The 25,695-nt window shown below is 40.6% G+C and overlaps 4 protein-coding genes across 4 annotated transcripts; 3 read left to right on the plus strand and 1 right to left on the minus strand.

The window, feature by feature from the left end:
- Nucleotides 1-11,019: 11,019 nt before the first annotated feature.
- Nucleotides 11,020-12,220, plus strand: MELLADRAFT_103256 (uncharacterized protein; the record flags this gene model as incomplete). The annotated part of the gene is made up of 5 exons (XM_007405982.1): nt 11,020-11,112; nt 11,157-11,462; nt 11,630-11,782; nt 11,821-11,990; nt 12,019-12,220. The coding sequence occupies 5 exons, from the start codon at nt 11,020-11,022 to the stop codon at nt 12,218-12,220; spliced, it is 924 nt and encodes a 307-aa protein (XP_007406044.1).
- Nucleotides 12,221-12,601: 381 nt separating this feature from the next.
- On the plus strand, nt 12,602-13,366 carry MELLADRAFT_103257 (uncharacterized protein; the record flags this gene model as incomplete). The annotated part of the gene is made up of 2 exons (XM_007405983.1): nt 12,602-12,856; nt 13,016-13,366. The coding sequence occupies 2 exons, from the start codon at nt 12,602-12,604 to the stop codon at nt 13,364-13,366; spliced, it is 606 nt and encodes a 201-aa protein (XP_007406045.1).
- Nucleotides 13,367-17,497: 4,131 nt separating this feature from the next.
- On the minus strand, nt 17,498-18,990 carry MELLADRAFT_60357 (uncharacterized protein; the record flags this gene model as incomplete). Its single annotated transcript, XM_007406086.1, has 4 exons — nt 17,498-17,787; nt 17,828-17,917; nt 18,144-18,644; nt 18,816-18,990. The coding sequence occupies 4 exons, from the start codon at nt 18,988-18,990 to the stop codon at nt 17,498-17,500; spliced, it is 1,056 nt and encodes a 351-aa protein (XP_007406148.1).
- Nucleotides 18,991-21,813: 2,823 nt separating this feature from the next.
- Nucleotides 21,814-22,543, plus strand: MELLADRAFT_93607 (uncharacterized protein; the record flags this gene model as incomplete). The annotated part of the gene is made up of 4 exons (XM_007405984.1): nt 21,814-21,834; nt 21,922-22,045; nt 22,134-22,288; nt 22,373-22,543. The coding sequence occupies 4 exons, from the start codon at nt 21,814-21,816 to the stop codon at nt 22,541-22,543; spliced, it is 471 nt and encodes a 156-aa protein (XP_007406046.1).
- Between the last annotated feature and the right edge of the window lie 3,152 nt (nt 22,544-25,695).

Here is a 25,695-nt window from a genome sequence, read left to right on the forward strand (position 1 = left end):
TTTACTACCTCTTGTCCCAGTGCCCAGTACGTATGAGCTGATGCCATCTTGATCAACTGTTTTAGGTATTATGAAGTGATTATGAATACTGACAAACGGTTTGACGGGTTGCGCAGTCTATCCACCATCAAAGCGTAGGGGAGCCCAATTAAACTACCCAAACATTATTGCTAAGAACTCCCTGACAGGGAAGATCGACAAACAGTTGCGGAGAGGGCTGATTTAGAACAAGATTTAGATGATGATGATGATGATGATGATGTAGAAGAAGAAGATGATGTATAGGAACATGCAATTGTCAACAATATAAAAACTTTACAATACTATTCTTGAACAAAGTATCAATTTCAAAAGAAAGAAAAACTCACGTAAAAATCATTGGACCTTTCTTATATTCATAATTCATGTAGATTTGTCTATTTTTTTACAAGTCTTGTCTCATGTTCTTTGTTCCTCCCTTATATTCATATACATTCATTTAGAGCTGTCTCTCTTTTATTCAAGTCTTGTCTCATGTGTTTTGTTCTTTTTTGTTTTCTTTTGATCAAGTGTTTTTACTCTTTTTGATGATCCCATTTAAAGAAATCACGAACTCACGCTCACTGTGTAATTTAAGAGTGGTCAATTGACCCTATCGCCCCAAATCAAGAACCAGGAAAGGTTGTACTGGGCTATTTCCTGCACCAAGAAACCAGTTCAAATGGTTCAACCATTTGAACTACTTGAATGGATCCAATCCAATTCAAACAGTTCTCCCAGCATTCACAGAACCTCAACCAACAATATTGCGCTGATGTCCTCAATTTCATCGGGGCGATAGCGTATGTGAGGATAATAAACCGAGATTGGCCCGATCTCCCCTTGATATTGTGAGACACAATATTGCTGTGATGTCCTGATTGGACCGTAGTGTATTCACAAGGACCTTTCGAGAACAGTTATTGATATGGTCAAGGTATGTTATTCTCTCTCTTTGATCCATGACTCTATCCTATTGGTAAAAATTGACTTACTAATCAACTTCTTGACGTTACAGTCGAACAAAAGCAAGTTTAGCATGATGTACGATGTCTGGACGACCAAGGGTGGTGGGAAGGCATACATAGGGGTCCCAGTCACTTATATTGACGATGACTTGAAATTCCAGACACAGCATCTAACCCTCAAGTTGGTTGCCTGGCATCATGCAGGTCGATTACTCACTCAGCCAGTAGGGAGGTTCTTGATTTCCAATGGCTCACATACAAAGATGAGTACTCTTCATTGTTTCTTGGTTTTTTTTCTTGGATCCACTTCTCCATATCTTATTTTTTGGATCGAGATCAGGCCATTTAAGCTGACATACTTTATTGTTTTACTTATTAGCTCAGACCACTGACTCAGCAAGTTCCCACAATACGATGCCCCACAAGCTTTCAACGATGTTCAGGGACACCAAGGAGTTAGATGATTGGGACTCAACAGCGTATCAGGTAAAGTGCTATGCACACAAGATTGGACTGGTGGTAAAATCGGGATTGAAGTCACTGGGTATGACCGCCGGGCATATCAAGCCAACCACCCAACCTGGTGTTGTCTTACCCACACCTATCCTGACTTTGAACGAGGGCGAAGAAGATGTCAACTTTGAATCTTCAGAAGATGACCTAGATGAACATGATTCAATTGATGGTCAACCTGTGAGAAACCATCCTGACTACAACGCTTCGGACACCGGATTTGACAACAAGGAAGAGTTTGCTCTTTCTGCTTTAGCTTGGGCTGTTCTTAAGGTTTGTAGATGTTTTCCATTATCCACTATAAGTCTCCAAATAGATACTGATTTCTTTTTTACTCACACAGGCTGAAAAATTTCAATGGCCTCTGCACCCACAGCTCAGCAAGACACCAGGAGTTCATTGCCAAAGTAAAACAACTGGATTATAAGGGTCGCTCCCCTCTCTCTGGATGGGAAGTTTGTTGGAATATTGACGCAGATTATCTCAAGCATCTAAGCAACACATGTGATGTAAGTTCAAATCAAGCCTTTCATTTTAAGTATCTCCATCCTATCCTTTCAGCTAATGAAACTTGTTTGATAGGTTGTTGATGCAATACTCCTTGCAGATCAAAAGACCCAATATTACCAAGGGATACTTATCACCCCTGATGAATGGGATTCCATTGGGAACTTGGTCCGAATTCTTCAGGTAATTGTGGTTTTGAAATTTTAATTCCTTCTCTTCATTTTTGTTTCTTTCCTGTTCCTTCGCTGTACGAAAAGAAATGGTTCTGATTAGTTTCTCTTCATTTCAAAGGTTTTCCTCTGCGCTACAAAACGTTTGGAAGGAAATTCCACTACTGGCTGTATCGTCCTTGCCAAATACTCGCGGATGGTTCAAGACATTGATAAACTTAAGGGTACTTGCAAAGACTTGGAGCTGAAGAGAATGCTTGGAGTCATGCGCATCAAGCTGAGGCAGCAGCCTCTGATGTGATTGTCTTATTGACAATCCTAAATCCTTGATTCCGCCTGCAATTTTTTGACCTCAATTATCCCAATGAAGCCGCCCAAGCTAAAACCATTTTTAGCTATGGCTTTGAAGATGCATTATGGGAATGGGCTGAGGATCCTATCATCTCAGACATCCTCCCAACCTCCCAAACACCTTCCCCTCCAAATTCACCACTCCAGGACTCCTCTTTTTTCAATGTCTTCACCAATCAAGCCTCTTCATCCTCAGCAGCTGATAGACATTGAGAAGAATACGTAGAGTATATTGAAGGAGCCCACTTAATGGTTGCAGGTCAGAATGACCTTGATTGGTGGAAGGTGGGTTCTCCTACATCATCCACTATCCTTGATACTTCCTAGTTCTGATGTTTCTCATTTCACTTATAGGATCATCAAAAGGACTTTCCTGTCCTGGCAACTCTCACTTGCAATTATCTTGGACTTTCTGGGACCACTTGCCCATGCAAGAGAACATTTTCTTCAGCTGCTGACATCACTGTGCCCAATCGCAGTTCTTTAACTGCAAGAATGATCAGTAAGCTTGTTAGCGTAAGTGAAAGGTTAAAGTCGGGTATTACACTTTCAGGTAAGTATGCTGAAGCTTGGGCATATGTCCAAGCTTATCAAGCTCAGCAAAATAAGCCTAAGAAGTAGAATTTTTTCAAAAGTTGTCGCTTTTGTTTTTTTTTCTTTGTCAATATAATTGTGCGGAATTATTTCCATCATTCTTGTGTCCTCAATAAAATCTTGTCTTACTCCTGGTTATTTCCTTACAAAATTATTAAGACTTAAAAAAAACTTTACTTTCTTTGTCAATATTTGTCTGATTGTTCTGTTTGGTCTTTAGTTTTAATGAAAAGTGCCCCAATTAAAAAAAACACGCTTTTAGTTGCTAACCTGTGTGAGATCAGCCATAGCGGAGCGGAGCGCTCCAAAAGTCCAAAAAAACCGCTTTTAGTTGATAAGTCTTGTGAGATTTAGCAATAGGGAAGCAGAGCGCTTGAAAATCCCGCACTTCTATCAAATGTCATAGCGCCTCCCATTATATAGCATAGCGGTTGGCGGTTTACCATAGCGCCATACTGCTCCGCTCATGGAAATAGTGATTATAGCGGAGCAGAGCGGGGCACCGGTGGCGTTGCTAGTGATAGTCAGCTTCTATCTGATCATTCATTTCGTATTGGTGGAGCATTGTTGAGATGGAATCTGGTTGCCTCAAGAGATGAATTGAAGAAATATGGAAGGTGGAAATCAGATGCATATAAGATCTATCTGGCAAAAGATCTCGCGAAGACGGTCAAACTCCTTCATGATCTTGAAATAGAGGACTGATTTAAATTTAAAGTTTACCTTGCATGATAAAGTTCATACAGAATAGCTGTAATAGTTGCTAGCTGTACAAAAGAAATTTGATAGATGAATTCTTCTTCTTCGTAAGGTTTTTTAATCCGGATTATTTAAGAATATATATATTAAGAATACATGTAGTACGAGTGAGGGGATAGAAAGGACAACCATGGAACTCGCGCAGACAGAGTTAAGGGGCTTCTCGAGGCTCTTGTATCAAATCAACGCAAGTTATGGGAGCTGAGAAGCCCTGGTCTTGCCAATGAAGGGTGTGAGGTCAAAGGTTTCTACCTATACCTCTAATCACTCCTTCAAAGGCCCTCCCCACACCACAGTAAGTAAACATAATCTCATCTAAGTTTAGATAAGATAATGTCTACTGTGGTAGATCAGTATCAAATGAGGCTAGCCTTTTAAGCTTCAAGCAATAAATAAGTTAATAGTCATATTCTCAACTTAACACATTAATTAAGTTAAGGTCTGTTAAATGCTGAACTAATGTAATTCATAAACCTAAGTTCAACGCATAAGACTGAAATGGATGTAATTGTACTTCTGGAGATAGACTAGGATACTATCAAATTTATGCCTGAATCCTTCAAACTCTAACTTTGAATCAATACCACCATTACTTTCAGAATCCAAAGCCAACTCCTTCAAATCTTCCACTGTGTACTTAGGCGCCTCTCAAATTGATGCAAACCGGGCCTTCATTTCCATCTTCAACAACTTCCAATCCCATTCTCCTTCTCCCCAACCTTTAAGTTCCTTAATTTCCTCCTTTAAATCCTTCCCATTCAAAAATGCACAGACTTGCATTTCCATGTCTACACCCCTTGCTCCATCAACCTGCACCACAACCTCAAAATCACGTAAGAACTTCTTGACACCATCACCCCAACTGAACCGTAATTCTGAATCTTGAGGTTCAATTTTGACCGCTTTCTTCTTCCCCTTCTTGCTCTTCTTCCGCTGCTTGATTTCCACTTCACTCTCCTCCTCCAAGCTTGAACTCGCCTCACTACCGCTATCCGAGCTTGAAATGCTACTGCTTCCGTAGTACTTCTTCCTGCCTTTCCCTTTACTTTCCTTCCTTGGCTTCTTTCTTACTTCCTCCTTCAACTGTCTTTCTTTCAACTTTTTCAAAACCTTCTCCATATGTTCCGTTTGCAACCATGCCTTCATCAAATATTCTTCCGCCTCCTGAATTGACATTTCCTCCTCTCTCAGCCTTCCATCCTCATACTCCATTGGAAACTCCTCTTTCATTGTTTCCCCCACCCCTCTTGCAGCAACATCATCCCCTGAATCATCCTTGGCTTCTTTCTTCTCTCTGTATACCCCCTTCTCTACTTCTTTAGACCCTCCTTGAACTACACTACTACCACCGTTACTACCAACTTCCTCCAAAGGATTCTGAACTGATCCTTGACTAGCTTTAATTTGAGACGACATGATGAGATTTGAGAAGTTTATGAATTTCAAAGATTTAGTGACAAGATATAATCATTGAATTGAGTTTCATAAATTGATGAATTGAGAAAAAGTTGACCAGTTGAGATGTTGAGAAACAATGTTGATGGATGAGCGCCTGCAACGCCAGAAAAAGTTGTTTTGAATCGCCCCAGTGGAGTCACCAGATGTTGAACTCCTACGCAGTGTAGCGTAGGCTGAGCCGGATAAGGTAAGAATCGCCGTCAAGCAGAACGGATGAAACTATGCTGCTGTGGAGCTGCCTTCGACCCAAAAAAAACTTAAGAAAAAATATGTAGGACAAATTTTCCACAACTCTGCCGTTACAAGTTTCCCTGTAAACCGAATTTATCCCGTACTAGGATATTCACACTTTCTAACCCTAATTATCCCTCCCACAATTTAGCCACGCGTACAATTTATTAAAAAAATAAAATAAAATAAACTTGAAATTCACAACTTGATCTGGATTTGAACCCAGGTTCAGTCCTTTGTCCCCAGCCCTGACTTGGCCCTGATCCTAGTTCTGACTCTTATAAAAAATAAAATCATAATCACAACCCTTCATCCACAACTTCAACACAAACTAAACCACTGATCTTTAAGGGCACGTTCACTTAAGCAATTTCTGGTGAGAAATCACATTTGGCAAAATTTAAAGTGTTTATTTGGTGGTGCATGTTTCATTTTGGCATTAAAAAATTTACAGAATGTGATTTCTGGTCAGAAGTTTCTTAAGTGAACGCACCCTAAAGTAAGTCCTGTTTTCTTTTCCTTCTCTTTCTAACGCTTTTGTTCTAATTAATAACTAACTAAACAAAACTTTTTTTTAATCCTAGGACTCTTGAATCTTCACTTATAGATCACTTGACTCAATCTCAAGAAAGACAATAACACGCTTTAATCAACACACAACTCAGACACACAAAACACTCTGGATTGATTTGACACAATCCTACACAATGATTCCACACACTCCCCCTTCTCTTCAACAACAACAAGACCTCCTTACATACCCTTTGCCAGCTCCAACCCCAACCAATTATTTTTCATTTTGCTCTGACCAATTCTTTTTAACTCCTTCCCTGGTATCTCCTTCCTTCTCCACTACCCTTATTCATTTTGGTTTGATCTTTTCCTTCCATTGTTTGTTTTAAATACCAGGTAAGTTCTTCTCTCTTATCTCCTTCCTTCTCCACATGATACTTACTTATAGTGCTTATTGCTGAAAATAAGGAAATCTAGAAGGGGGTTGTGCCCAAGGATTGGAATTTCAAAAGCAAGAAAAAACCATCAATCGTTCCCAAAAGATATAGACACATAGTCCTCAATCCCCTGATTCCAAAACCACTTTTGGAATCCAAAAAAGGTCAGTTTTGGCGGAGGAGATAGGTTTTGGAGTTCCAATTTGATTTCCTTATTTTCAGGGATAAGCACTATATTCTGTTCTTTTTTTGGTCCGATTTCGATTTTTGAGCTTGATCCTGATTCCATTCAAGTCTTAGGCTCTGACCAACTTAAATCTAGTAACGTGAGTCTTTCTATTATCTTATCTCCTGCCTTTTCTTTTACCTAATACTAACTATCATTTCTTGTATCTTTTAATTCTTTATCTCTTGGCTTTTAGAACCTTCTATCAATTAACTTCTTTCTTTTCTATTTTGTTCTTTTGATTTGTATCTCTGATAGGTAAGTTTCTAATCATTCTCTCCGCCCAAGTTCTCTCTTTTTCCTCCACTCGACCAATCTTTCTTTGCCTCTGTTTTGATTTCCTTCTTTTTAACTCATCTTTGTATTTTGTTTTTGTTTTTCTCTTTTATTTTTTTTACCTAATCCACCTTGAATTATTTGTGCTTATTGATGTATGCCACTTATCTTTATAAATTTTGAATGAAATAAATAAAAAAACTGAATTACAATTAACTGAAAAACTCCTCTGATCTGATTCAGAACAAGATCATAAGTTGATTGCGAGCGCTTGTGAGTAAAAAATGAGCTCTTTGAGCAAAATCATATGTATAAAAAGGATGAGATTTGAGAGTTTTTTTTTACTTTCCACAGCGGGCTGTCCCCGTCGTCAACAGGCCATCACGGCTGGAGCCAAACTTCCACCAATGGTTTTGGAACTCCAAATTCAGCGTCGCCAGCAAGATCATCAAGGAGGACTCAAAACCTTTATTACCCCAGCACCTACCTTACAAAACCAAACACTCAATCAGTGCCTCACTGTTTGGCAGGTTCCTCATGCTCTCCCTTTGAAAAGAATTGATGATCCCTTGCTCAAATCGATCTTGTACTGGTTACAACCTGATGCACGGGTGTTTGGTCAAAAGTGGGTGGCCAATGAGGCAAAATGGTTGTATCTATCACTTGGTAGCTTGGTGATCAATCAGGAGCTCAATGTATGTGCATTTCGATTTCATTTAATAGATTAAATTAATTATAAGTTGAATATGCATTCATAGGAGCTGACTCATTCACATCTGTTTCTTGCAGGACCTGACTAGCAAGTTTTGCCTCATACAAGATGTATGGACCGTCAAAGGCAATCTGCATGCCTTCATTGGCACTTTGGTCCCTTTTATCACCAACGACTGGAAGTACGTAGTGCGGCACTTGAGCTTCAAGCTTGTTGTGTGGCATCACAAGGGTGTGATGCTTGCTGAGCCAATGGTGACAATCCTGAAGAAGAACAATCTTTATCAAAAGATAAGTGTTCTTTGAATTTATTTTATTTTTTGTTTAATCTCTCTCTTTTCTTTTCTCTTTTAATTCCATTCTGTTTTCTTTACGTATTTCACTTACTGACATGATACTGAATCCCACATGCTTGCAAATGTGTCTGATTCAGGAAGTAACAACATCAATTTATTCCAAGAAATGCACTGACAGCTATACGACAAAGGCTTGCAATCAGGTCATGAAATGACTTGGAAACCCAAGACAATGTCTGTCCAGTGTTTCTGCCATAAGATGGGCCTCACTGTCAAAGGCGGGCTCGATGCTCTGGGAAAAAAACCCCATTGTATTTGACATAGTGGTTTAGGTAGGTTCCCTTCAGTCGCAGTTATGGCTGTAATCAAAGAAGGCGATGAGCCTCACCAACGCAAGGATCCAGCTGGGCCTTATGTCACTGTGAAAATAATGTATTTTTCCAAGGTGAAAAATGATTGACATTAATGCACAAAATGATTAATAATGCAGAATTAATGCAGAAAAATGCAGAATTAATGCAGAATTAATGCATTTTTAATCATTTTGTGAAATAAATGTAATCATTTTTCACCTTGGAAAAATACATTATATTTGCAGTTTGTGGATAGAAAGGATGATGATGACAACGTAGATAGCAATCACAGTGGTGAATCAATTGATACAGTTTCAAATGCTGACACTACACCAAATTAAAAATTTACCGCTGAGTTTAGAACATTGAGCAGACATAGAAAATTATAGAGAAGCTGGGAGGGGTCAGGAAAATATGAAAAATATTGGTTGGGCCCTTTGGTGCATTCCAATCATCTGGCATATTTTTTCAAATTTTTACAACCACAATGCAAATAATGTCAGAAACCCAATTTTGGTCCAAAACTGGCAGGTAGAGAGACAGTGACCTTGCAACACCAACAAAATCATCAATTTTGCTCCAACACATGTAGTGTCTTGACATTCTGAATGCCACATTCTGGCTCTACAGTTTGGGTGCACAAAAAAGCTGTGTGTCTCCAAGAATGGGTGAGATATATCAAGAGATGTACACAGCAGGAACCATATATACGCAGAGAAGTCATTACTACAATGGCTTCAGCACATTAATAAACCTTGTAGAGCCATCATGCGGCTTACATAAATTGCAAGTGTTCAGATGATTGAGCAAAAATACTCATATTTTTGTGCTTGGAGGTTTTTTTCCCAAATATTGCTAGTTTTGGACCAAATTTGAGTTTCTGACATAATATCCCCTGTGAGCATTTTGTTTTGGGGAGACTTCAAAAATCATGGCAAAAATATGCAAAAATATGCAAATTGAGGGGACAGCACCCATGAATTGAATCATTATTTTTTCAAATTTTTCTGACCTCCCCTGTATTGGTGATATTTTTCTACAGTTTTAATTTTCTAAACTCAGCGGTAAATTAGTGATCTGGTGTAGTGTGAAGATCAAGATCTAGAGGACATTGAGGAAGAAGAGGAGCCCAAAAATTATTGTAATTGCAAGGAAGCGTATTGTCTAGGTGATACATACATGAAGCAATTGACTCAAGATGTAAGTCTCATTCAACACTTTCCTCTTCATCTTCTGTTTCATGTTTTCATTTTTTTGTTTCATTTTGTTTTGATTCTAGATGGACATAGTCAACAAGAAGCTCGCACAGTCCAGTGCTCACTGTGCTGATTTCAATCAACACCGTGATCAAGCTAATGTTCAACTTAAATCAGATGGATCACGCCAACTCAAGGTGCTCTTGTCTGGCCATGGAATCCGCTGTGGTATTTGCGCCGAACGTTGGGAGCAAATGTGGGAAGCTGGAGAGGTGTGTTCCAATTTTTTTCCAAGCCTCTGTTTGGTATAACTAACATGATAATTTGAATCTGTCCAGCTGATAGATAACGTTATGAAAGAAGAATTAACCAAAGTACTCTTGAGGAGGAGTCGTTCAAGATCAAGATCAAAAAAAAGATGGAAAGAAAGAAGAATATTTTGAGGAGAAAGTCTTTTAAGTAGCAGACTGGCAAGCTATGAGGGATATTCTGATCCCTCAGGCTCCGCTCTCTATTGGAGGGAAATAGTGGTGCCAAATACCGCTGCGCACGCCCTCCGCAGCGGGCACTGCCAGCATAGATGCCTCGGGTTGAGAAATCCGAGGCATCATTGGAGGCAAATCCTTGGACAGACCTTGTCCAAGGTTTTTGCCCTGAGAAGTACCTCAGATCAAAACCTCGGGAAGCTTCTGTCCAAGGTTTTGCATCCAAGGATACCTCGGATTACAAAAGCCAAGGTAAATATGTTGGTGGTGGGGAAAAATGTGTGCAGCGGTTGCGGTATTGCCTCAAATGTCTTCTTATGGCATTCTTTTGGATGTTTCTCCTCATCTTTGCATCAAGTTGTGTTTTAGATCCTAGCTTTCAAAATCAAATAAGCTTAATTCAATTGTGTCACTTGGTCCATCTGAATCTCATCCCATTGGTTCAATCATACTTCAATCATAGCGTAATCACATCTGCCCTGTCCCCCACATCAGCCACAAGGGCCTCACGGCCCAATTTCATCATCTACTACCATCTAGCCATCTCTAAGCCCTTACTTCAAACCCTTACACGCTCACCCCTGCCTTGCCGCCAGGGTGGTCCGCTTTGTTAGCCATCCAACTTCCATCGAAGTTGGAGTTGGTTTTGCCACTTCCCTAGAAACAAAGTACCTTGCTCAGCCCTTGATAACCCATAACCAGATGCAACAAAAACTGCGCCGTAGCAAGACTATAAATGCCACTGTTGTTTCACCTTGATACTTCTTCCAAACAGTTCACCCACCCCCACACAGCTCACCACACATCACCACACCCACAATCCCAACAACTTTGTGTCATATTCTAGCAAACTAGTAGATCTTTCAATGACAGAACAAACAATCATCACCCAATTTAATCCATCCTTCTACTCAACTCTCATCCCCATGTGCATCTCACATACCAACACAACCCAGCATGTCCAAGTCGGGCGCCAAAACTATGCTGAATGCTCCAGTGAAAAAGTCCCATTCTTTCATGGTCTCAAGTGTGTTCAAAGTCTCTGAGACGGTAAGCAAACTCACCTGTCCTTGACCACCTATCACCACCTCAAGGCTGACAAGTATTACTGCTCCCAGCTTGCTCCTGCTGACAATAGGAACTACACATACCAAGGAGGTACCTTTGCTATTACCTGCAGCGGATGGGACCCCGACAACAAGCGTGAATATGATGGTGATCTTGGTGTGTATTGTAGCGCAATGGAACTACCAATGGATATTTATTGCTACGCAATCAAAGCAAAGATGTTCCCGCAACCTGACACTGCCGACTACAAGTTATACTTTGAATCCAACCACAGGATCTCGGTTGGAACCTCAGACACATTTGCCGGCAAATTACATAACACTTCTGCATCTGTAATCTGAGCGGTAACTTCACGCCACAAACTTCCAGAACCTGACACATATGATATCACCCTAGCCTTGGTTATGAGTCATACAGACTACAAGCCCAAAGTGGGTTCAGGCCTAAGTCTGCTGTTTTGAAGACTCTCCTGCGCAACTCAACTTACCACCGCTCCTAGCTTTGTGACAACGTTGATTTTGCAGTCAAATATCACATAAGCCCAACCATCAAGATGAAACGTTCCCAAGCAATCATCCAAGATGGAAAAGAGGCGCTTGTGCATGGTTTCATTGTTGATTGGGACAACAACACGCACAGATGGATTGTTGAAGTAAGCTGTCCCTTGTCCTGCTTCTGGCCAATTGCTAGTGCCCTACTAACACTAAAGATCCAGGTATAATGGCCATCAATGTTGCCACAGGACACAAACAAGCAACTAAGAAGCACCAAGCTGCGGGTACCAAAGTTACACCTACCGGGAGGGTTCGCCCAGCTAATACATATTTTGGCTGTTGTATGACCAGAAGTAAAACTGACTGGTCTGATCAGGCATGTTCCAAACTCCAGTCCAACTCCAAATGTGCATCTGACTACCTCCGCGAGTGCGATTGCTAAAGGGAAGAAGCGGGCCCCTCCTCCAGAAGAGGAAGGTTATTTTGACAATGACAGAAATGTTGTTATGAGTCCCCCTCAAGACCCAGTTCCTGGTCCAAGTGGCTCTAAGCAAGCACCCGCTGGCCGTCAAGCCAAGCGATCTAAAAAGGTGTGATGTGATGTCGCCTCACTTTGGCGGATTCAGCTCAACTACACTTCCCATTGAACCTTCCCAGTCTAGTTCCATGTTGTTTCATGTTCCTATTGGATTTATCATATTTGTTGTCCAGCTGTCCTGACTAGCCATGTTATTGTCACAATCAGATTAAATTCATAATGAAATGCATAACAATTGTAGCAACTGTCCCTAGATCCAATAGTTTTCCAATTGGCTCTCAGAAGCTTTGTTCCACATCCCAAGCAGTTGTTACACTGGCAGCTTACCACTCTGTCCCTTCAACCCGGTTAAAACATTTATCATTCTGAGCCTCAACCCTTCAATTCACTCAATACACCATAAGCGAGTAGGACTTTCCTAACTCCCCTCTCCCACAATATGAGCAGCAACTCAGGGACAGCACTCTCTGTTGACTCCAAAGATGAAGAAGATGACATCGTTACTGGATGTGGCCTTGCCTGCGTAACTATGGAGGAGACTACCAAAGCTAGAATCATGTCACAGTTCCCTCCTCAAATACCCTACAACGTCAGCGCCTGCGACACCCCTTGTTCCACATGCAAGGCACTTCATTGGAAGCTTGAAAAACACAGCAGACAATGGGGGCACCAACGGCAAGCTATTCAACGTGCTGTCAGCAAGGTGTGGTGGGACTCCCAAGTGACCACCTAGAAAATGGTCTCACACCTGGTTTCCTACAACGCCTTTTCATGGATCAAGACAGTCGTAAGTCGCATGCAAGCTTGAGCAGACGCAAAACTGGCACACGTCAATAGTCTTGAAAAACTTCAGGCAAAACGTATGTACCTTCAACAACGCGGTGTCATTCACTTTGACTGCCGCAAAGCAAGACAAAACTGTTGCTGGGGATGGTGGTACCTGGAGTTATTGTATCAAAGGCTCTTTAACACACCTCATTGGCTCTGTGCTGCCACTAGATGTTCATCCAAAGAAGTTTGTGCAAATGATTATCTTTGGAAACCAAGCAGAAGAGAACTAGCCCTACAAAAGCCTGCTAACTTGCCCATGAAAATCCAGACCCTCACAACCATTCAGGCATTCCTTTACCATAACAACCCATTCTCCAATCTCTACAAGGCAGCAGAAGCTATCCTTGAACCATTACAACTACCTTGCGAGTAGTCAAGTTGCGGCAAATCTTCCCGGAGACGGCATAGTCGGCGCCAAAGATAGGGATAGTATCCTTCATTGCAAGTCTGGCGAGCTCCAGTGTATCTTGGAGCTAAACACAAACTATTTCAGGTTGGGGTACCTGCTGTTCTTTGCTTACGGCTTGCATGGGTGGGATGAGCACTACCAGTGATTTAGCGAGAAACGTAAGTGATGCAACAGACAAGTGATTGATTAAGGCTAATACATGTTGCTAGGTCCCCTGGGCAAGGTCACGGCACTTGAGTGGCACACATACACACTATTTGAGAGTAAGAACATGTTCTCACCAATGCTACAAGGTGGGAGGTTGTTTCAGGAGTACTTGGTGGACATTTATGGGTGCATTGAAAATGCTTGACTGAAGTACATTTTGAAAAATCCGACAAAGCTTTGTGCCGAGCTATACAATGGCGCAATGGAGGCACTAAACAATCAAGCCCTGACCATTGGCAGCAGCATCATCTTTCCTGCAACATTTATTGGGGGCCTATGACATATGCACCAGTTATATCAGGACACGATGGCTCTTGTGAAGGCATTTGGACAGCCAAGCCTATTTATTATGATGACTGCCAATTTGTCATGGCCAGAAGTCCTAGCAGCTCTCCTCCCAGGCCAAGCACCAGAAGACCGACCTGATTTGCTTGCACGTGTTTACCACATGAAAGTAAGGGAGCTACATCATGATGTCATGAAGCGTGGGCGGTTGGGAATGTGTGTTTCCAACGTACACACAGTTGAATTCCAAAAGTGTGGCTCCCCACACACTCATAATATTGTGATTCTTGATTAAGCCTCAACACCAAAAACACTGGAAGACATTGAGGTGCTAGTCCAAGCTACAATGCCAAGCCACGCAACCAAGCTGATCCTATATTACCTTGTCATGGAGTACATGGTTCATGGTCCCCAGGCCGCGCCTGTTGGAATGGTGCCAAATGCAAGTATGGTTACCCACAGCCTTACCAGCCAGTTACTCACATGACCAAAGGAGTGTATCCAAAACACAAGAGGCCTGATGATGGTTCTACATTCATAAAGAATGGCAACTTTTATTCTAACAGGGACATCGTTCCTTGCAACCTGTTCCTGCTCTTGAAATTTGTTGTCACATAAATGTTGAGATCACAATAAGCACGAAGGCCATTAAGTACTTGTACAAGTATATCACAAAGGGACATGATTGTCAAGATATGGGTCTCGAAACGGACAATGAACCCACAGATTATGTTGACGCTTGGTTTCTAGGTGCTGCCAAGGGTAAGTCATGGTACTTTGCAGTTGATGATTGGCTCCACTGACATTTGTGTGTATCAGCTGCTTGGAGGCTGTTAAAATACGCCCTATCTGGCCGGCACCCTGCGGTAACTAGGTTGACGCTCCACAACAAGAACAACCAAATGGTTTACTTTCAGAACAGAGCTGGGCTCAGGGCTCCCCTTGACTCTGGCCAAGCCACTAGGACAACACTCTCCAAATACATGCAGCTGTGTGCTGAAAATGTGCGGATCAACAGGACGTTCCTCTCAGTACGCTTGCTCCCCTACACAGATATGACCAAGTATTTTTGGTGGAACAGATCCAACAAGGAGCGGTCAAGACGGGTCAAGGACTCAGCAACTGTTGCAAGACCCTACTTTGCAAAACCAGGTCACAGCGACAGATACTACCTGTGCCTGTTGTTGTCTTCAATACATGGAGTAACATCTTTTTAGCATCTGAAGACAGTTGGAGGGGTGGCCCACAAGTCCTACCGTGCCGCAGCGGACGCAAAAGGGCTCCTACTCAGCAACAATCACTAAAATGTGCGCTTGGAGGAAGCGGCCGTTTGCAAAACAGGCGGAATATTACGGGACATGTTTGCACTGATCCCGGTTCATAGTCCACTGGCAAATCCCCAGAATCTATGGGATAAGCATCTAGACAACCTGATTGACCACTGCCAATGCAGGCTTGACCTGACTTGCCCTCACACCCTTCTGACGGATCTTCAACTGGAGCATTACGGACTTTCCTTGCTGGAAAGCATGCTTCTCAACATGGGCTCTTGGCTTGGAGCTGTGGAGCTTTGTTCCATTGACTGGACTGTGTTGGAGCCTTTGGGACTTAGTCCACTGGACGCAGAAGTGGACGGTGTGGGTGTTGAAGATAGTGTCTTATTCCTTCAAGCCACAGTCCCAAAGCTGACTCAGGAGCAAATGGAGGTGTATGAAGCGGTAGTGACATATCTTGAGGCTGGGTCTGGCAGATTACTGTTTGTTGACGGCCCTGGAGGCTGTGGCAAGACCTACCTACTGAATACCTGCCTACATCACTGCAATGCAAACAATGTAGGATTTGTTTTGGTGGCCTCTTCCGGTATTGCACCATTGCTACTGTTGGAGGGAGCAACAGGACATTTGACCTTATTGATTCCACTAGACGCCACCGAAGACTCAACTTGCAGCTTCTCACCAACGACAGTGAAGGGATGGCATCTCATCATGACATGTTTAATTGTCTGGGACAAGATTGCCATCAAGTGTGTTGGCCAGTTGCTGCACGACCTGAGAAATACAGACTTACCATTTGGCGGGATGGTAGTCCTCTTTGCTGGAGACTTCAGGCAGATCCTGCCGGTTATACCACACAGAAGTGTCATGGATTCAGTCAGGGTGTGTCTCAAATACTCCTACCTCTTTAATCTCACGGACAAATACAAACTTACGGTCAATATGCGCCTCAGGCAAGAGAACACTGACAACCACAACACTAAAGACACCTGGAGTTTGCCAAATGGCTTCTTGCGCTGGGATTGGAATCACTTCAGACTCAAACCAAAGCAAAAGTTGAATTGGAACATGTCAGATGTACCAATGTCAGATCACATGACAGATTACAAAGTGCACCAATCAGGGACTTCTATTGCACAGCAAATGGGGTGATCAGACGTGAAGCGTGGGAATGTCTCTCAGTGTACTATGGTGCACGTGCAATAATTACGCCACTGAACCAAATGGTGAACCACCTGAACCATTCAACAGTTGAGTCAATTGAAGGGATTGTCAAAACGTACAAGTCCATTGATCACGTCCACAAGGAGAATGAGCACCTCTGGCTACCAGACCTTTGGAATAGTATCACATAGGAAATGAGTCATTCCTAGGGGATCCTATCCCTACTTCCCTTATAAGACTTGCAGATCCAAAAGACTCATCTGTTTGAGTCTTCTTTCACAGCTTTCCAGACCAAAGTCCATCACAGACCTGTCTGATGCTCAGACTTGTCTGTCTACACCAAACCTGACTCGTCTGTAGTCCCACATCCATTGAAAGTCCATCGCAGACCAAATTTATGATCATTTGTAGAAATCAAATTGTCCTCCCCAATTTGCGGAACTGAATTTCAGCATCTGTTACAGGTGTATATCTGATGAATATGGTGTTTTTTGTTAGTACATTCAACAATATGCCCTCTAAAAATACACAAAAATACTCAGCTTGAAGCTCTCAACACCAGGAACAATATCCATATTTTTTTGTATTTTTTGCCCTCCTCCTGACTGCCCAATATTTTTGTATATCAATATTTGTGTTTTCTGCCCAGAAAACATTATATTCTTTGTAGTGTGAGTTTGGGCGGCAAATATAACAGGGAAGTTACACTTAGTACCAACATATTTGGCCATGTTTTGATGCAAGGTAAACTCCAGACACCATCCATCAGAACCTTTACCTTTTCAAGTTTGAGGATGAGTTCCAGCAGCAAGGAAGTAATAAGAGAAGTCTATACAAGTTGATTCACTCTGAATCTGCCAGTTTGTTTCCAGTCAAAATCTGTGCAGAATCACATACATAATGTGAAAAGGAATTCAACGTACCTGGGAGTAGAATAAGGGTACACAAACATTACAACCCATTTGAAAAACCCATTTAAGAAAAAATATAAAAACCCATTCAAAAAAATATTTTTTTGAACAGAAAATTCCAGAGGGACCCAATTTATTTTTCTGTTCAAAAAAATAATTTTTTAAATGGGTTTTTCTATTTTTTCTCAAATGGGTTTTTCAAATGGGTTGTAATGTTTCTGTATCCTTAATCTTTTTGCATGCTTACGTGAAAGTCAATTGTGGTCTGCAAGTGATTGACCTTGTGGAATCCCCTGTGATATTGAGGCATAAACCCTAGTAACTTTTGGAGTAGACACAGTTTCATCGTAAAGTGTTTGTAGCTCATCATGCTCATCAGGTGACATATTGAGTGGCTTTAACATTTTGGGTGGAGGAAGGCCAGATAAAGTGTAGACAATGGAAGGGCTGAAAACCAATTGTTCAATATCTGGCAGGCTGGTACACTTGTCGCCAACTATCTTGTTACACTGTGCTGGACTGTCTCCTTGACTTGCTCGAGGCACTGATATGATAATGAAATATAAGTAAGCAAATCTACATACAAACATCATTTTTGAAGTCAAAGTAGGACTCACTATATTCTTTTTCCACAAAATTTGAGTAGCTCATCCATAGTTGATAGCCGTCAGCACCTACACCACGAGACAATCCATGGTCCCCACTAACAAAAAGTGAGGGTCAGATGAGCACTCAAGATACCACTAATATTGACACAAATCACTTACATTGATTTGTCAAGTGTGAACGAACTTACATTTCCCATCAATTCAAGCATCTCCTTGTGATGATGGTACAGTTCCTTGAGTGCCTCAGCTTCCTTTTGGATGTGCGCAGGTACAGCTGTGGCAAGCTTCTTACCAGCTTGTTTTTGGTCTTGCTCAAGTTTTGCAATTCTTGCAGTAGGCCACTTGATCACGAGTGACTTGTAGTTTGATAGCATAGGGAGTTCAAGATTGATACCAGCAGGCAAGCACACATCAATCAATGCTGGAAAGGTGGAAGTCAGGTTGGTGGTGGATGAGGTGACATGTTGAGATTGCTTAAGTTGAGTCTGGCGTTGAGGACACTTTTTGACTGGTGGTTGATGTTGTTTGGAAGTTTTTGCCCCATCGTCGTTGTGGTCATCTGATTGGTCCAATTCAGCTGGCTGTGGTAAGAAAATGTCACTGTGATCACTGTCACTTTCAGTATCACCGACATCTTGAGTTGGCCTCTGGGTATTGACTTGACGAGTACGTCTACGGAAAGAAGAAGTCAATTTTGTGTTTTGAGGATGCAAGATAGCCAGGTCAAAGACATCATTTCGTTCATTGTCACTTTCAATATCATCAACATCTTGAGGTGTCCTTTTGTTATTGACTCAAAGAGTACATTTACGAAAAGAAGAAGTGGATGTTAAATCTTGAGGCTGCAAGATTGGGTTGGTTTCAGTGGATTTACGCTGATGTACAATATGTTGGTTGGTTTGGGTGGCCTGGACTGCAGAAAGACCAGAATTGGATTGGGTTTAGACATCTGATGTGTTTTGACCAGTCAAGGAGGTTTTGGTGGTGTGATTGGCTCTAGTAGTGCTGGTTTTGGTGGTGAGATTGGCTCTAGTAGTGCTGGTGTCTGTGTTGGAATTGGTTTGGACACGGCCGGAACAATTGACTCTTGTGTTGGCCTCAGGAGGAGATATGTTTTGTGTTTGTTGAGTGTTGGTCATTATCGGCCCAGATTGGAAAAATGAAGGAAATTTAAGTTGTGATGTTGCGATGTGGTTTACTAATGAAATGAGTTTGCAATGGATGTCTGGCAAGTTTAAGAAATTCAGGCTGACCTGCCCCTTCCAACTTGACTACATATGTACATACTTAAATGTACATACATATTTATGGCCATATGTAATAATTTGGCCCTGGTTCAGAACCAGGGATGTACTAAAATTGGATACCTTATTTTTGTGACTTGATTTGCATTGATTTCCTCGAGGAAGTTCTCAATAAAAATATTGTGCATAGAACTTGTGAATACTCACTAAATATATATTGATATCTAATATATATTCCATGGCCACTATGTGGGCAGGCTACTAGACGTGGTCCATGTACACTGGGAGTAAGTTTGTTACTATTTGAATGTACTTGTGACTTATGTTGCTTCAATAAAAATTCATCAACTTTATGTCAGTTCCAATACTTGAACTTTAATGTAATTTGTGAAGTGTGTGGCTTTTCTATCTATCACACTGAGTGGTTAAAGCAAGGGCGTACAGACCAGTCATGACATGATGAGTGGTCATGTAGTACTGTTTGATTCTTATTTGGCAACACATGCCACAATTAAAACTTTTTCAGTTTTGATGTTATCCCAAAAGTTGGACTTGGAAAATATTATTGAAGTGTTTGGCTTTCATATTCATCACAGTTTTCAGTATATTCACGGGCGTACAGACCACTCATGACACGATGAGTGGTCATGTAGTACTATTTGATACTTATTTGGGAACGCATGCCACAATTAAAACTTTTTTGGTTTGGAAGTTAACCCAAAAGTTAAACTTGGAAAATATTTTTGAAGTGCGTGGCTTTCATATTTATGACAGTTTTCAGTATATTCAAGGTTTTACAGACCACTTATGGCATGTTTAGTGGGCCTGTGGACCCCAATTTGACATGTTTGTGTAAACACATACCACAATTAAAAGTTTTGCAGTTTTGCTTGAAATCCAAAAGTTGAACTTGACAAACATTTTTGGATATTTTGTAATTTATATTTACCTTACTAGGTAGTCAACACACCATCACTTGGGCCACTTATCAGCTTATTGGTGCAATTTGGGGCTTATCTTTGGGAAGACACTCCATAAGGAAAAGTTTTTTGTTTTTTGCAATAAACCAAAAAAGTGCCTTTTCAATTTCACTGAAACCTATGAAGAAAATAAGAATCTCAACTTTCTTTTTGGGTCACCTCACCCAAATTTCCACTACTTCATACCATATCGGGCATATATAAATGATAAGAATGATACAGTGTTCATTTTTCAGAACTTAAGAAAATGAAATTACCTCACAAGTTCCAAAGACTTTGTATTCTTGCGCATATTGGGGGGTACTTCATAGACATCTGGGATATTTGATGGTCATTTTGCAGAACAAACAAGTGTTGGATGCTTTGTACAGGTAGGAACAAATGATACAAATCAGCAAATTTTTCAGGATGACTTACATAAGTCATCAGTCTTTTACTTCTACACACTTTCATTGTGAAGAAAGTATATCAAAGACATATATTATAGGTGAACCCAATTGATCTTTGTCAATACTTTCATCATCATCAACAAAGAACAGGAAAAGGGTTACTTGACATTGTCAAAGCAAGTGATTTTCTCCATGACTGAAGACAAGAGATATTTCTTTCAAGGTAATTCATTCCAGGTCAGGATCAAGATCATTTCAATCAAATAAACTTAATTCACTTTCATGACTTGTGATCTGATAGTAAGAGCACCATTACAGCAGTCCGAGGAAAATTGTTTCCTTGACACCCCTTCTTGCCACTGCAAACACTCTTCATGTTTGATAAGTGGTTTGATATTTCCATCTACAATTAATCTTCTTTTTGGTCAGATTCATCATCCAGACATGAGACACAAGGTGTTAAACCATCATGTCCACATACTTGAGGTCTGAGAACAATAATGTGAATGACTATTTGTCGTACTCAAGGACCCTTGAGTACATCTTACTTTGAGCTATATACACAGGGGCCAAAATCAATGCTCACAACTATGTGAGCGTTGTAGACTTTCCTGAAAACTCTAAAAAAGATTCATTTTGTTTCAGAATCATTCAATTCATGAGTTTGGTAGTGTTCAGGCAATCAGGCTGTTTTGCTCAGATTTTTCTTGGTGTTGCTGGACAATGCTCATTTTCTTCTTGGATGAGCATTCTTTGGGCTCAGTCTCCAAGATGAATATTCAGGATTCGCTCATGAGGCATACTCAGAACAGCTCAGAACCTCTCCAAGATGGAAACAAACTCTTTTTTTTCACCACCCTTCCCAATACATGTCAGCACTACACCACAAATTTACCCTGCTTTTGTTGAAATTTGGTTTGCGGGGTAACAAAGAATCACGACCGGAACCCGGCTCAAATTCCGCGGGTTTTTTAGCATAGACCGGTTTTTTGACAGGTTGAGTTTGATATCTTCATTGTCCAAGTCTTGATTCTTTACCTTAGTCTTCAAATCTAACTTCAATCTTGCCTTCTTCTTCTTCTCCAATTAACTCTCGCCATCTTCCTTCTTCAATCTCTCCTTCTAAATATTTAATTACTTGCGTTCCTCCTGAATCTTTACCTTCTGATCATCCTTGTACATTTTTAGCTTGTACTGGTTATGGTCCTGCTCAAGCTTTTTGTTAAATGCCCTCTTTCTTTACTTTTGACTCGTCTAGATTTACACCTCGATCTCAACACTCACATTCTCCAATTCATCACAACTGCTCAAGACCAACGGATTGGTGAAGTTCCTAACCTCAACGACCAATGACCTATTCAGTTTCTGACGTTAGTTCCCAAACCTTCTCTTCAGCCAATCAACAATGACATAAAAAGGATGATCTTTCCCTTTTCTTCTCTGTATATATATATTAGATCGCACTTGGTTTTGCAAGAGTTTGGAGACAAGCAGATGCAGAAGATCAAATCTTAGGAAGATTAGCAACGCAAATTGCCAATAAATTAATGGGAAAATATAAAGCATTCTTTGATCCTAGAAGTATGAATTTTTAATCGATTCATAAGAACTATAACAATCACTTTATGAATAAGCTGATGAGTAATAATTGTTTTTTTTCCTTTGGAAGTTGATATAGGTGATTATGTTGTCGTTGCAAATGCTAGATTAATTAAAGTCACAAGAAAAAAAGAAGCCCAAAAGATTCATTATTCTCATAGTCAATATCCAGGAGCATTAAAAGAAACACCATATTCAAAACTATTAGAACAAAATCCACCCATGGTTTGTTTCTTCTTTTTTCCCATTTCCCAATCAATTTTTAACTAAACCTTTGATAAATTTTTTGTTTTGTTTTTTGTTTTAAAGATTTTAAGAAAAGCAGTTTCAGGAATGTTACCAAAAAATAAAACAAGAGATAGAAGATTTGAAAGATCATCAATTCATGCTGATGAATCTCATCAATATCAATCCAATCTATTCAAAGATTATACTAAACCTAATTTCAATACTACAACAACATCATCATCTCATTCTTGAATCGATCAGAACTTGCAATTATACTCTTTTCAATAATTCCTAGATCCATTACATGTTGAGTGGTTACTCAAAGAACAATGATCGTTTGGTTTTCTAGGATCATCCTTGTACAGAGCTTTCATAAAATATCAAATTTTTAACTTGGTTTTGATTACTTTGATCACTGAAATATTTAAATCTAAACCAAATTCGACTCTGATGTAAAAATATAACCTCAATGACCAATATGAAAGAGAGTTTATAATTTGGTTCCTATGTTTGTTCCTATAGAAAAAATCAATACTTGTTATAAATACGCTTCTAAAGTGAATAATTGAAAAGAACAACAGTGTGATTGAAATATTCACAGAACCAGTTGAACTTGTAGATGCAGTCAACTTGCATCCTTTGAACAAAAAAAATCATACAGAAGAATTTTAAAGTCTTCTGATCCCTATGAACTCGGAAATGCTGCTCGTCAGATGCATTGGCTGTTCGTGGATGTGCTGATCGTCCTCTAGGGCGATGACGGGAAGTGTGTGAGGAATGCTTTCTGAATTCTTCTCTAAATCCATGATGAAAGATTGACGATCGCAGAATAAGATTGATAAGATGTGAGTTGTAAAGAGAAGGGCAAGTGAGTCGAGTGGAAAAAATGGAACGATGTGAGGATTGATACAGGGGTAAAACAATTCTTGGTGCGATATATATTCAAAGCAAGAAAGATGGCAAGAAAGGAACAAAACGACAATATCATTCTCGTCTGACTCAAAAGAATGTGTATTGGTTCCATAGATTCCAATCGCATTCTCAAGCAACAGGCTCGTAAACACCCGCATTCTCTGTTTAGAATCTCATTTCCCTCCAGTACTAAAAAAGGCGGGCTGGGCAATCAAGCTCCAGCTCATAGTCCTCAATTGCAAGACTGCTACGCCAAGGTCCTCATTACATAAGCATGCCCTTTTTTGCATGGTCTTGTGTAAGTTAAGTGACGCATTGTCGTTGATCATTTACCTACCAACACAATAATCATTCACCTCACTTCATCTCAGCAGATGCCACGCTGGGAAAAGTCTCCAAGATTAGAACATCCTCCGAGCCATTTACATGGTGTTTTCAGACGTCCTATTATTAATAAAAAACAAATGAAAAAAACTTCAAAAATGGATATTAGATTGAAAAAAGGGAATAAGCGTTGTGCCTTATTTTACAAGGTCATAAATACCAATTTTAAGACCGTTCAGGCGACCGCGATCCAACCACCTTAAAAAACACGATCGGGGCTCTGCGTCAGGACGTCCGCACTTCTCGAGTTGAATTGCGCTATTGATTCCAACTAAGAGCAGCGAGTGGCTCCTGATTGATCTAAGAAGACCACCACTGCTCTTAAAGAAGTCGTTTTGTCTCTCGTTGCATCTTCTATCCTCATTCATTCATCGCATCATCTCTATACCCTCTACCAATAAAATCGTAATGTTATCATCTTTTCTTGCTGGCGTCGCTACCTATAGTCGAATTGTACAAAGTGTTTTCATGACACTTTTTGATCATGGCTACGCAGAGTTCTTATGCACATTCTTTCTTGTCACCATAAGTTGAATTCCTTTTGCTTGTACGTTCATATCTTGTTTTCTCTGTTCTTAATTTTTTAAACTCATGCTTCTTCCCCAGTACTAAGTTCAACGGACATCAAAGGATTTCAACATGAATCAATTCTTATTGCTGCTGCCACTGGGTAAGCTCATTCAATACGCTATTATCAACTGGGACTGATTATTATCATAAAGTCATTAGACTAGCAGTTTATTTCACACAATATCTTGCTAGGTTCCTTGGTACTGAGGTATATCTAGACTTTGGGACTACGCTGCTAGCCATTGTAAGTCATCTCCAGCATTGATACTGTTTTGAAATCAGCTAATCACAGTAATTTTGCAGTTTTCAGGGCGTATACCAAAATGCCGTATCATTATTCATTTTATATCTCAATTAGTTGGGGCATTCACCGCCATTCAACTCTTGTATCTTTACTGTAGATGGAGGAATCCTTTAATATTCAGTTCCCAATCCCAAAAGGAAGAGGACTTCACATCATTTGCCCAAGGTCCTGCGGGGATAGGTGCCACCCTGCTGGATGAATCCTCATCAATATATATGCAAGATCCCTGATTTTTTTTGAGTCATCCCAAAAAGCTGACCTTATTCCATTAGTGTCGTGGGAATTGAAGCAGCTGTAGGCTTCATTATAGGAGCATTACAATCAGCAACTTCAAACCATGAAAATGGATTGCGTGCTTCCATCACTTTCAATATAACTTTGTAAGTCACCTTCAGTAAGTATCTTATTTATTCTCGTCTCCTTCTGATCAGCTGTTTTAAATCTTTTGTAGTGAAATGGGATCTGTCTTGCTTTTCAACTACCGCAGCCTGGTATTCAATCCTGTCCTGGAGGTGGGTGGCCAAATGGCGACAAGAATAGTATGGGGTGATATGGTTTTTCATAACCCTTGGAGAAATACTTTGATGATATCATCATCATTTCCAACACAACTGGTATGTTGGTCACTCTTTTTTGTTTTTCTCCGTATTTTGCTGACGAGAACCCCCAGCTGGGAGGCTTTTTGACCAATATTTACCTGCAGAGACAAAGAGTTTTACGCTTGTCTGAGGAGCTGGACAACGTGAATTCTGTGGCTTAATGGTTTCACTCTTTTCTTGTTACAATTGTATTACTTCTTTATCTTACAATTACGATTGTTTTCTGTTACAATGAAGTTGACACGAGTTCTTTTCTATATGTGGAACTAAAAGTCGTTTTGAGACAAGAATGAAGAGATGCCTCACTGAAAGCCCATATGATCTTTGCCACCTAATAGCTGCACACCAACCGCCGCTAGCTTCGTACAGCTGACCACTAGTTTCTTCATTCGTTTCACTGGTCAGATAGCCGACCAGCGGTGCGACAAAGTCGGGCTTAAACGCTTGAACTCGCTCTTCAGGCCACACGGTAGCCGTCATCGCAGTTCCGGCGTTTGGAGCAATAGTATTGCAGAATATGTTATACTTCTTGCCTTCGATTGCCAGAGTCTTAGTTAAGCCCAGAATGCCTGCCTTTGCCGTACTATAGTTAGCCTATTGTGTATCGGACATCCAATTGGGAACCAGAAATGATC

Source organism: Melampsora larici-populina (genome assembly GCF_000204055.1).
Source record: "Melampsora larici-populina 98AG31 unplaced genomic scaffold MELLAscaffold_5, whole genome shotgun sequence".
Lineage (NCBI taxonomy): Eukaryota > Fungi > Basidiomycota > Pucciniomycetes > Pucciniales > Melampsoraceae > Melampsora > Melampsora laricis-populina.